General features: G+C 43.0%; 1 protein-coding gene across 9 annotated transcripts in view; it reads right to left on the bottom strand.

The window, feature by feature from the left end:
- Positions 1–3,289: 3,289 nt before the first annotated feature.
- Specc1 (sperm antigen with calponin homology and coiled-coil domains 1) overlaps positions 3,290–13,435 on the bottom strand; it is a 290,773-nt gene continuing 280,627 nt past the window's right edge. For all 9 annotated transcript variants that reach the window (XM_074046724.1, XM_074046723.1, XM_074046722.1 and 6 more), the window contains one exon: positions 3,290–6,774. In XM_074046724.1, the coding sequence (XP_073902825.1) occupies positions 6,685–6,774 (90 nt within the window). In that variant the 3' untranslated portion in view covers positions 3,290–6,684. The remainder of the gene's footprint in view (positions 6,775–13,435) is intronic.

Genomic DNA, 13,435 nt, shown 5'->3' with positions numbered 1-13,435 from the left:
CTTGTGATGGGTATTTTTGAGACAGGGTCTCACAAACTATTTGCCAGGGCTGGCTTTGAACTCCTGATCTTTGCCTCCTGAGTAGCTAGGATTACAGGTGTGAGCCACTGGTGCCCAGCCTGGACAACTCTTAAAGAAGGTGCATCATAAACATCTACAAATTCTCCCTCACAAGGGCCTAACACAGCCAGGTTCCCCTCTAGGGACTGGCTGAGCAGTAGGTAGAGTTGGTTTGTAGGTGGGGCCATGTTGAACCCCAAACAAATAAACAGAGTTTTGAAACCTGACACCACACTTAGTGTCCTGAGACATTCACACACTGAGGAACCAAGGAACTGAGCCTGCCCAGGGGAACATGTTCTGCCTCATGTTTACTCTGGGGTACGTGACACATCCTTCTCTTTAAAAATGATTTTATTTATTTAAGTTGTATTATTTATTCAGGGCTGCACTTGCTAGGCAAGCACTCTACCACTTGAGCCACACTCCCAGCCATTTCTGCTTTAGTTACTTTTTGGACAGTGCCTTGACTTTTTGCCCAGGTGAGCTTCAGAACTCAATCTTCCTACTTATACCTCCCAAGAAGCTGGGATTACAGATGTGAACCACCATGTCATGCCTAGCTTGTTTGTTGAGATGGGGGGGTCTCATTAACTTTTTGCCTGGGCTGGACTTGAACTGTATCCTCCTGATCTCCACCTCCCAAGTAGCTGGAATTACAGGAATTTTTTGAAAAAATTTTTATTTCCTGCCCCCCCCCAAACAGAAACAGCCAAATTTGTGGGAGTTACAGATGTGAGTTTGAAATACACCAGGACTAAATATGACTCATCTTCCTTGTTGCCAAGAGCTGCATATCCCTCTCTGGCCATTGGGACTGCCCAGTGATGTTCTCTGATTCCGGGAAGACCTGGTGCTCTGCTGCGGTGCTGCCCTCAGACTTTGCTTGACTCAGGACAAGTCTCCTTCTCCATCCAGACAGTTTCCTAGAGTGGGACTCTGCAGATGGTGTCCCAGCCTCCTGAGGTCACGTGGCAGGAAGACAGCTGTGGCTAACCTTTCCCATGTCCCACTTTCTGCTCGATCTCATTCTTCTGATATGAGAGTAAGGATATGCTTGAAGGAGAGATATAAATAACAGCCCAGATGGTCAAGTGGGCAGGGCGATGGGGCCTCTTGGCCAACCCTGGAAGATGTCCTGGACGAATCTTTTTATGAGGATTTTCCATAATCTAGAAAATTCTCACTGAAGTTTTGGCAGGTTAGTTTAAAAATGAATGCAGTCACAGGGTCTGGAAGGCTGTGAGATTCTTCTTGGAACGTTTTGTCATTTCATTCATGACAGCAGCAGAGCAAAAAGGAAAGACGATGAAGGCCTTGGTGAGGTCAGATTTCCCAGTTTCTCCCCAGGGTCTTTCTTGCTTACCATCAAGCTGGAAAATACTGGAAATGATTGCTCACAAGACAGACTGCAGTTCAGTGACCAATTCCAAGTCAGAGGGGGAGTAAGCAGCGGCTGGATGTTTCTACCAATTAATCAAAAATTATTTGTATATCAAGTATTGCCCCTTAGGTTTAGGTACTGTAAGCAAAGAAATATGCAGCTCCGCCCTTGAGGAAGGAGCTGAGTGAAGTGTAACTCAGCTGCCCAAGAGCTCCAGCCCTTCTCACTTAGCGAAGAGGAAGTGGCTGTGGGGCAATTGGGTTACAAGGTGGGCTGATCCCCATGGGAGCAGAAACCAACGCCCACTGTGAAACAGCAGACGCCACAGGGGCACTCTGTGCACCATTCCCAATGGGAGCCTCTGATCTGAGGCTTTGTTTCATGCGACCACTTCCTGGGCCACTTCCCTTCCATTGCTGCTCTGGTTTTAATGTGGGTCCCAAAAGTTTCATGTGTTAGAAACGTGATCTCCTAAGTAATCTGTTAGGGGGTGTTTGGAGGTGGGGCCTTTGGGATGTAATTAGGACTAGATGAAGTTGTGAGAGTGGGCTCCATGATGGCCTTAGTGGTTTTATAAGAGGAGGAAGTGAGACCTGAGCCAGCATGCTCTCTTTGTTGCCATGGGATGCCCTCCGCTATGTTGTAACACAGCATGAAGCCCTCGCCACAAGCCAGAGTCAAGCTCTTGGACTTCTCACCCTCAGAACCAGGAGCTAACTAAACCTCTATTCTTTACAAATTACTCAGTCTGTGGTATTTTGTCATAGCAACATAAGTGGACTAAGACCATTGTATGAGAATTTTGGTTCAGAGAGGCTAAGGAAGATGATCTGGGCGTCAGAGCTCCCAGATGGCCACTTTAACCCAAGGTACCCTACCTTTAGAGCATATGTGCTTAGACACCCCAGCCACAAAATGTCCACAGGTGATGCTTCATGCATGTACATGGCCAGGCCCACAGGACAGGGACTTCCCTGATGGGCCCCAAGCAACGGCACACATAGAGATCATTCACCAAGCTGTACCAGCCACTCAAAAATGCCCACTTGTGCTGTGTGTGAGCCAGCGGAAGTGAACACACTGTGTGCCCAAGCTGAGTAGTCAAAGATGGTGCAGGTGATTGGATGGTGAGCAAACAAAACATGGTATTTCCTGCACACAGATTTTCCTGTCACCTCCAGCCTAAAGTAAGCAGTGGCCGCCGAGCTGGCTCAATAAACCATTATCAGGGACTGAACTAGTCTGAGAAGGAAGCCCAGGAGAGAAAGGCCAGGACAGCGGTGCTTTTCTGGGAGGAGGAAGTAAGGATGCTAAGGTGGGAAGCCTCCTCTCTTTTCTTGTGGACCTGACACTAGATCGTGAATGGTGCCTTCCAGGTGATGCTTAAAAAGCCACTCACTACCTGCTCAATCGGTAGGCAGTGTTGTAGTGTCAGAAGCACTGGCATTCCCTGTTAGTTACAATTTTTATGAATTTTGCCTCCTCAATCTTGCCCAGACTTCCTCTTGTTTAATACCTCCCGTGTGTGGTTCCAGGGTCTTAGTTGCTCTTTGTCACGTGTTTAACACTGCATGTCTTAGGCACATCTGCACAGCTTGGCAGCATCCAGGCAGGGCCCTGAAGGATGATCTTCACAACAGCTTCTGGCCACGGCAAGACAGCTGCAGACAGAGGAGGCAGAGTTGCTGTCAGGACGCCTCTGGCAACGCCTGCAAGAGCAGTTGCAGTGGGGACAGAAATGTGATGAGGAGTATGTGTGTGCTGGTTTGAAAGCAGACTCAATATAAGTTTGGTACTCTGAAAAAACAATGATAAATGTCACTGGGGAAAAAAATCAAAATGAGACAAAGACAAAATATATTTATTAGAAATATTACACAGAGATACATCGTACACTTTCATGTTAATAGGTAAATTACATCTGTGTTGGCATGGCATGTACTGACAGTGCTTGGTACCATCTAGTGTGCTCCTTATAGAAATGGGGCCTTAGGTGTATCAGCTGTAGTTAAAACCAGTGAGCCACTCAGGATGCTCCAATTCAGCAAAAGTCCAATGCTGTTGGAGATGGAAACACCCGGTGAACATGGTAAATGTAGGTATTAGAAACACTTCTTAAAAAGGCTGCAGGGGTCCCTCACTGCACGCCATTGGTGGGGCATCTCAACTGTGGAATGGTGAGAGCTGCTAGACTAGCAGGTGATTTGTCTCTAAGGGCCCAGTCCTCATCTCCACAGACCAGCGACATGCCTGGGGGAGGAGGGGGACCTGGCAGGTACTTGTGAGAAGCAGGGAAGAGACCACAGCAGACATTCATCATTGCTAGATGGTTAATCACATTGGGACATGTTTTTCTTTTTTGAGCTGGTGTCTCACTGTGTTGCCTAGGTTGATCTCAAACTCCTGGGCTCAAAAGATCCTCCTGCCTCAGCCTCCAGAATAGCTGAGATTGCAGGTGTGCACCACCATACCTGGCAGGACATGTCTTTTTGTCTTCCACCCATGGCTTCTACTTTGGATGGCTTCTACAAAAGCTGCAAACAATTGAATAAAGAATGAAAACAAAAGACTACCACTCTTTTTGAAATGAGAAGGGACAAAGAAAGTTCCCTGGAATGCTATTCCTGGGGTAGGGACCTCTGCCATCTGAGATCCGTGTCAGCAAAGACACAATCCATGAAGTGGTTCACGTGTGGAGAACCAGACTTCTCTTTAGTCTTTGCTTCTTGGAGTCTTGGATTTTGCAGCTGTGTATACAAAAATTATGCATTTAAAAAATGGATGTGTAGAACCACCAAACAATTTTCACTGAGTACTGGCTGAGGGGAGATGGGAAGACACATGGTTACTGAGGCCTCTGAAAGCCTCAGGTTAGACAGCTGGGAACGATGGTTTGCTGAGTAAAAGTCAAGGCAATATAAGATGCTACCATATTTTCTCTGCATTCCTTTTTGTACTCTGGGGCTCTCTCCAGCCTCTGCACCGCCACACCCAGCTGGCTGGTACTGTGCCTTGGGGAACTGGTAGTGCCGGAGCTTGCCCTTCACCCTACCACCATCAGTTGTGCCTGATGTCACTTGTTTCTATGGACAAGACACACCACTCCTCTTCTGTGCCCCCTGGCAGGATACAGACAAAAATGGATGTGGGCTCCCACTGGAGAAAGGTTGGTGCCTCTCCAGCATGGACGAGGGGAAATGTGGCATGTCTGGAGTCCTGCACAGGCACTGCTTTGCCCACAGTTACTTCTTCATCTTCACATGTCATCACTGAAAGCAGAGTGGCAATCAGGCTAAACACTCCTCAAATCTCAAGATCTCAACTGCCTCTCCTACAACTCCCCAGGGTAAGCTCAGCTGAAGCACAACCACCCACAGCTCCACCCTGAGACCCAGAACTGTGCTTCTCTCCCCTTGGATGGTCACAAAGCAGAGGCTTGGAGACAAAGAAGAAGCATCAAGATGGCAACAAGGCAGGTGCAGGAGGCGACACAGTGATACATTCATTAGGAAGGAGCAACTCTGTCTTGCTGAACCTCAGCTTCCATTTGCACACAAGGGGCCAGTGATGCAGTTGATACTGGTCCCCAAACACAGGCTGAACTGGAGGAGGGTGAAGGAGGGTGCTCTAGAAAGGCACTCTCTCTCCTCTGTGTGGCTGTGAAGTGGAGTGTGGGAGAACTCTGAAAAGATATAGAATGTGTCTCTGCTCCCATTCCAGATATCTGACTTGCCTGATCTGAGCAGATTTCTGGAAGCTCCCCAGGGAACCTGGATTCAAAGCCACAGTTGAGAACCACAGATAGGGCTGACAGGTGGAGGCTGCACCCACACTAAGTGCGGCAGTTTGAGAATCAGGGCCACCTGGTTGTCAGGACTCAGCTGCCACCTAAGCAAAGGGCTGGCCTGGAGGAAGAGACAGAGTCCAGGACCCACAGCCTCTGGGATGGGGCTCTGAATGACTGGTTCAGCTGAGCAGTCAGGGGGCACCAATCCAGAGATATTTGGCACATAAGACAGCAAGTAACCAGCGCTTACAAATTTATCTCAATTGGCACCCTCATTTGCTATGGAACACTCACTGATTTGCCCAAGGAGCCCCAAGGGTCACCAAGAGACCCTGGACTGAGCTCTTGGGAAGGCCCTGTGCTACTCAGGGTGACCAGTGGAACATCAGGAGACTATCTCTCTCTTGTTCAGTGATGAACGGAGCCATCATCACCTCCTCCCAACAGCTCTTTTGCCTGGCAAATGTCAAAGGCCTAATGAAGTACCAAAGACTGAATCCCCGTGGAGTTGAAATTCTGTTTAGATTTGCTGTCTGCCCAGAATCCTGAGACCCACATCCACAGCCTGATTAACTGTGCAAATATGTGAAGTGCACAACAGACACAGGCTGCTTCAGACACAAGTGACCTGTATCAGGCTCTGTGTGGGACAAGCACACAAGGGTGTGAATGGGTGTGTGGCAGAACAGGAAGACAAAGGCTGTGGACAGTGACTGTGGTTCCTCTTTCAGCCTGGAAACCACTGCTTGTGCTAACTTGGTCAGCACTCACTTCCTGCTGTGGGACGCCTCACGGGAATGTTTCAGCGGGGCATTCAGGGGCTCCTTTGCACCTCCGAGGAATCAAATAATGGACTGTGAGGTCTAAATGGTATAATCAAATCCTAGGCATCAAAATTGTTACCTAGAATGTGAGCCCGTTTCCCCAAATGGTAGGGATGTGTTTTTAGGTTGCTTTGAAGCAAAGTTATTTTGTTTTTTTGTGGGGTATTGTTTTTGTCGGGGGCAGTTGGCAAGGATAAGGTTTTTATAAAGGCAAAGTGGGGTGTTTTTAGTTAAAAACAAAACAAAGACTGGAGGTGCTGCTTAGGGGGAATTCTGCAGGTCACGCGTCATCACCACATGGGATTGGCAAGGCCCTGGATTCTGGCAGGAAGGAGCCTAGGCATGGGACCTTGATCTTGGTCTGGAAGGAGGAGCCCGTCCTCCTGAGAAACTCTGGTGGGAGAGCAACGGTCCCCCAACTTATGCTCCAGATGCATTTGCATTTGAGACAAGGACATGGTGAGCACAGCTCTGTCTCTTATTTGAGTGGTAGTCTAGGGGTTTGAGCCTTCCTTGGAAATCCAGATGGCTGGCTGGGTGGTGGGCAGAGCAGAGTCGGTGGACAGCACCCAGGCACTTCCAGGACAAACTGCAGGTGGCGGCAGCAGCTGCTAGCTGGATCTTTGGGCTTACGTCTCAAAGTACTTGTAGATCTGAGCTACATACTGCATCACACTCTGCCAGTCGGGACGGTCAGTGCGCAGCATCTCACTGAGCTCCTGTTGGGGGAAGGGACAGGTCACAGGCAGGAATCATAGACCCCGTCCCACTAAGACAGGCTTTTCCTGCGATACCCTCCACCCGCACAAATAAAGGTAGAGGCAGACTTTTCATCCTACTGATCCAGGAGATCTGTCCTTGTGAAAAGACATGACATGATCTCCCCTTGCCTTCATCTGTGAACATGATATCATCAAAAGTTTTGCAAAATCATCCATAGTTTCACTATCAGAAAACAGTTTTCTACTTTTCTAAAGCTCATGCAAGTGTAAGTGAATGAGCCTCTAACTTCTCAAGCTCTGTTACAGTGGACACACTATATGTCTCTTGAATTCTCCTGCAGAAAAAACTCTATGAATGTGGTTACAACGGAAGCTTGAACCAACTTAAACTACAAATTCTACTAGAATTAGGTGTTACCATTTAATGTTTTTTTTCTAATTTAGTAAGTTTTTTTGCTATTTATTTATTTATGCTAATTTGTTCCTTCTTTTTTTGGAAGAGGTAGGGGCTAATTTTGCAAGTAAACTTGCAAGGAACAAGCATAAAGTTGAGGCCAGAAGGTAACAGGTAAGAGGGCTGGGCACCCCACAAGAATACTCAGTCAAGCTTTTTGGAAGTTGGTGCCACTGAACATAGTTAATAATTAACTTCAGGGTTGAATTTGGATTCTTTCGTGTTCATAAAAGAACAGTAGGAAAGAACCCTTATATAAAGCCAGAAGCCTCTAGAGATGGAGTGGAAAAATAAGGTTGAACTAAGCACATCTGTTCCTGGCGGGTGACACAACCAGCTGAGACTGTTAACAAGTCATTTGTCCTCTGATTCAACATCTGAACTTACTTCACCCACTTTGTTCCCTGGTTATGCTAAAAAATGATCAGCATATCATAGTTCACGGGAAGGGGTAGAAAAGGAACAAGTGGAATATTCTACACAGATATGCCTAGAAACAATTTTAAAAGAGAAAACAACACTGAACATGAACAGACACTTTAAACAACGAAGGACAGGAATATAAAACAAGTCATGTTAAGAGGAGGAGACCAGTGGGAGAGGGAGGATAAAAAGGGGGTAAAGGAGGGTGACTATGGTTGAGGTACCTTCTATACATGTATGAATATGGAACATTGAAGCCTGCTGAAGTCATTTTAAAAAGGGAGAGGAGGAAGAGGAAAAATAATGGAGATGATGAACCAAACGGGGTTTATTGTATGTATATATGGAAATGTCAAATGAAACTCCCTGTACAACTATTATAAACTAATAAAAATGTTTAAAACAAGAAAACAAAACTTTCATGGATTATAAGGGTCAAAAGTTTCCTTCTATCTGGACCTCTGTAGTTAAGGCCCTGCACATAGACTGATACATGACAAGCCAAAGCTGTTATAGCAGGAGGGCTGCTAATGACAATACAAAAAAGAAGTGATAAAGATTGAATGCGTGGATTCAGAGGTAGATGAGCTCTAAGAAAGTAAGGGAAGCCCAGGAACACAAGAGACAAGAGATGGCTAACTCCTCTCTAGGAGAAGGGTGTGTCTTCAATCTTAGAGATGATTGTGGTCATGGGAAAACAGTAAGAAAGAATCCTGATATAAATCAACACAGTTTTACTCACAGTATTTCACATTAGCAGTAACTTAATTAAAAAATAGTTTGGTACATTGTTAATGCTACATTTGAAAATGTTGGGACTGGAGGCATGGCTTATGTGATAGAGCACTTGTCTAGCAAGCATAGGGCTCTGAGTTCAAATCTCAGTACCACCACCAATAACAATAATAAACATTTTTTTTAAAGAAAAATTTTGAATTTGTGTATTTTAGAAGAAAACTTCACAACTCTTTCTAGAGGTCAGTATAATGAGTGCTTAAAAGCTGCTTTTGCAGAGGAGCACTGACTCCATACTTGGGCTCATGAATTAACTAAAGGCAGGAAACAGGTGATTGTGATGCCCCTTTTCCATAGAAATGGAAGGAACAAACTGACAGTGGGGAAAATATAACAAGAACTACAAAAGGGAAAAACTTTGGTGTAGCCAGTTTACATGCTGGCCAGGTTGCTATGCTTGTTACTCAAATTTTTCCCCCTATGTCTCTCTTTCTCCATGCTCGAGAGACCAAGCTTAATTCTCTTTACTCCTCAATTTGAGCACTCAGTTCCCCTTCTCTCTCTCTGACCACCGAGGAATAAAACTGTCAACCAACACACACACAGTTTTGGAGATGTGGCACCAATGAACCAGAAGAACAAAGGCCAGCACTCATCGTAGGACATGAGTTGTCACATAATCAAACTGAGCCCCTGAACACCCCTTTAAAAAGCAGATATTTTCTCTGAGAGGTGGGACAACAGAGCTTTGAAAGGATTATTCTCCCTGTCTTCCTCTTCATCTGACGAATAGTAAACTTTATTTACTTTTCCTTAAAACCCTGCTCATGTTATTTGTGAATTGGCATTGAGGCTAGGGGACTGGCTTTCCAGTAACACCAGCACTAATTACCCTAAATACCAGACCAGAAACAGAAAAGACATTATAAGAAAACTACAAATTAGTTTCTCAGATGAACACAGACACAAAAATATTAAAAAATTGAACAAACAATAGCAAATTGAACCCATTAATCTATAAAAAGTAAAATACATCATGATTAAGTGAGGCTCACCTCAGCAACGCAAAACTGATTCAGTGCTTTTAAGTCAATGGAATTCATCATCTCAACAGATGAAAAAAACCCATATGGTCATATCAACAGATGAAGAAAAAAGATTACACAAAATTCAAGAGGTATTCATGAAAAAGAGGCTTGAAAGAAAAGAATAGAAGGAACTTATTTTACCTAATACAATGTATGTACAAAAAATACTTAATGGTCAAAGATAATGCTTTCCCTATAAAATCAAGAGTACAAGGTTGGCCTCTCTTTACTTGTCCTATTCAGTACAGTACTGGAAATTCTAGCTCGTATAATAAGGCAGGAAAAAGAAATAAAAGGCATACAGAAAGGAAGCAATCAGACTGCTTTCTTTGGAGATGGCAGGATTGTCTATGTCAAAACTCCAAAGGGCGGGTGCTGGTGGCTCATGCCTGTAATCCTAGTTACTCAGGAGGCATAGATCCAGAGGATCATGGTTCGAAGCCAGCCCAGGCAAAAAAAAAAAACCATCACAAAAAAGTGCCGGTGGAGTGGCTTAAGATGAAGGCCCTGAGTTCAAACCTTAGTACCGCAAAAATAAATAAATAAATAAATAAATAAAATAAATCTACATGCAAGTTTAGCAAGACCACAGAATATAGTTAGTATATAAAAATCAACCACTTTCTTATACACCAGAAATGAATTACTGGAAGTTTCAGGAGGAAAAAAATACCATTTTTACAATAGCACCAAAAAAAAAAAAAGTCTTACGGTCTAAATCTAACAAAATATGTGCAGAATGTAGAATATGTAGAAAAACACTGATGAAAGAAATCAAAGATCTAAGTAAGTGGAGATATGTGCTCATGGATTGGAAGATACTATTTATGTTGTTGTTTTGGTAGTGCTGGGGTTTGAACTCAGGGCCTCGATTGTTAGGCAGATGCTTTACCACTTGAACCACGCCTCCAGTCTGACAGTATTGTTAAGACATTAATTCTTCTCAGTTTGATGTACAGATACAATATAATTCCAGTCAAAATCCCAGCAAGCCTTTATTTTTGGTAGATATTGACAAACTCATTCTAAAATTTACAAAGGCAAAAGTACTGGACTAGCCAACACAATTCTAAAAAGAGCAAAGGGGCCTAGATTTTAATACATTTATAAAGCTATATTAATCAAAATAGTGTGGAATTGATAAGAGGCAGAAATTTTGATCAATGAACCAAAATGGAGCCCAGAAACAAAACCACACATATATAGTCAAACTGATTTTTTTAAAACCAAAATATAAAATAGAGAAAAGATACTCTTTTCAACAAATGGTGCGGGAGTGGATGCCCATATGCAAAAACAAACAAACAAAAGAGTTAAGCACATTTTACAGCTTATTTGACAAATAAATTCAAAATAGATCAGAGACCTAAATATAAAAAATGCAAAATTATTAAAGTTCTAGAAGAAAATACAGGAGAAAATCTGTGTGAGTAATGAGTGCTGAGTAATGAGTTATTATATACAACATCAAAAACATGATCAAGAAAGAAAAAATTTGATAAACTGGACTTTAGCAAAATTAAAAAATAGAGAATCTGAAAAAGATACTGTTAAGAGAATGAAAGGACAAACCATAGACTGAGAGAAAATATCTGTAAATTACATATCTAGAATGTACAAAAAACTTGAAATGGGCAAAAGATCTGAATAGAAACTAAACCAAAGACTAGACCATGGTCAGCAAATAAGCATATGGGAAAAGCTCAAAATAATTTTCAGTAGAGAAATGCCAATTAAAACAATGAAGGCTGGGGGATGGTTTGTGCCCTGTAATCCCAGATAATTGGGAGGCAGAGATTGGGAGGGATTTTAGTTCGAGGTCAGTCTGGGCAAAAAGTTAAAAAAATTAGTGAGACCCTCATCTCATAAACAAACAACAACAAAGACACGCAGTGAAGCCAGATATGGTGGTAGATGCCTGTAATCCCAACACTTGGGAGGCTTAGGCAGAAAAGATTGAGAGTTTGAGGCCAGCCTCTGCTACATAGTAAGACCCTCTCTCAAAAACAACAACAAATCCCCACAAGACAACAAAACCAAAACACAACTACAAGACACTAATATATACCTATGAGAATGGCTAAAATGTGAAAAAAGTGACAGTGAACATACCAAATACTGGCAAGGATGTAGGGGCCACAAAAACCTCTTATTGTTGAGCTCTTATTTTTATGACTAAAACCACGACAATAAAAAGACCATATCATCTATGGGACAATTTCTGTGATTTTACTGGAAGATATTAATTCAACCAATAATTTAGCAGACAAGAAAGAACAAACACACAAGGAGGCAGGCAGATGACAAAGTTGAACAGCGTGGGGGCTGTTCTTGGCAGTGGAAACTGGGGGGATTTTTAAAAAATAGAATATGGGGAGGGTAGTATTTATCTTAGAAGATGACTTCTTCCCCTACTTACTGCTAAGGCAGGCCTTTCTCTGGGGAAGTTCTGTTACAGGCATTGGCTAGACCTATTCACTTGAGAGGACAAGTGAATGAATTAAGTGAAATCTTTGCACTTGTGTGTATCAAAATAAACAAACCCTACAGCCTCATACAGAAAATCATGAAGAAAGATACCATCTTGTATCTTATGTTTTATCCTGAAACACAGTTATATTCATTTGTCCAGCTGGTGAGTGTGAGCCTTTTATTTGCACATATGCCAACACAAGATACAGGGTTTAGGAAGCCTCATTAGCTTCTTTTTATTTTCCTTTCCTTTTCCAAATGAAGAAACAATTTAAAGAGACTTGTGAAGCAAACTGCATAATCCTTCTAGATGTTCACAAATACTTCCAATCTTTTTATTAACTTTTTTTTTTTTTGAGACAGGGTCTTGCTATGTAGCCCAAGCTGCCTCAAACTTTTTCTGTAGCATAGGCTGGTCTCTCAAGTGCTGGCATTACAGGTGTGTACTACTAGGCTTGGTTTTATAACACTTATTGTGAAATATAACATACATACAAAAAGAATATCAATATAAATTATAATTTAGTGAATTATTGTAAAACAAATATTTTCTGTAATAGCCACTCAGATTAAAAAAATAGCACATAGTCTGTATCTGAGGGACTACCCTAGGCTCCTTCCCCTTTACAGCCTGCCTTAGCAGGTTGCCATGTGAGTCTTTTACATCATTCCCCTGGCAAGACAAAGAAAGCGTCTACTGTCCCTATGATGCTGATTCTTAAGAGCCAGTTCTAGGTAACTGTAAACACAGAATCTAAGCTCCCTTTGCAACTGGTCCACCAACTCTGATGTAAGTAAATGATTCTCCCTGTGGTAAATCACTGGTGTGAATATCCTTGGTGTAGACTACCACAGGATGGATTAGCACAGGATAAATACCTAACTCACGGGATGCAGAAGACAGAACAAAGAAAAATGGAAGACAATTAACATGGAAATGTACTATAGTTTCACATTTTATCCTTTTATACTTGCTAAAAGAAACCTGGCACTGTTTGAAGAACTTTTAGTTGTGAAAAAGATAAGGTAGTTGGCTGGACATAGTGGCTCACTCTGTAATCCTATCTACTCCAGAGGATCATGATTTGAAGGTCAGCCCAGTCATAAAGTTCATGAGATCCCATTTCAACGAATAAAAACTGGACATGGTGGGGTGTGCAGGTGCACACCTATGGTATCAACTATGAAGGAAGCATAAATAGGGGGACCGTGGTCCAGGCTGGCCAAGGCATAAACTCAAGACCCTATTTGAAAAATAACTAAAGCAAAACGGACCAGGAGCATGGCTCAAGTGGTAGAATGTCTTCCTAGCAAGTGTGGGGCCCTGAGTTCAAACCCTAGTATTGCCAATAAATAAATAAAAATAAGGTACTTGTATACCATGTTCATGGCGGCACTGTCCCCAATAGCTAACAGGTAGAAGCAACCCCAGTCTCCAATAATGAATGGATGTGTAGTATAAACATATAAAGGGATACTATTCAGC

Source organism: Castor canadensis, chromosome 11 (genome assembly GCF_047511655.1).
Source record: "Castor canadensis chromosome 11, mCasCan1.hap1v2, whole genome shotgun sequence".
NCBI lineage: Eukaryota > Metazoa > Chordata > Mammalia > Rodentia > Castoridae > Castor > Castor canadensis.
This window is presented reverse-complemented; position numbering and strand designations above follow the sequence as displayed.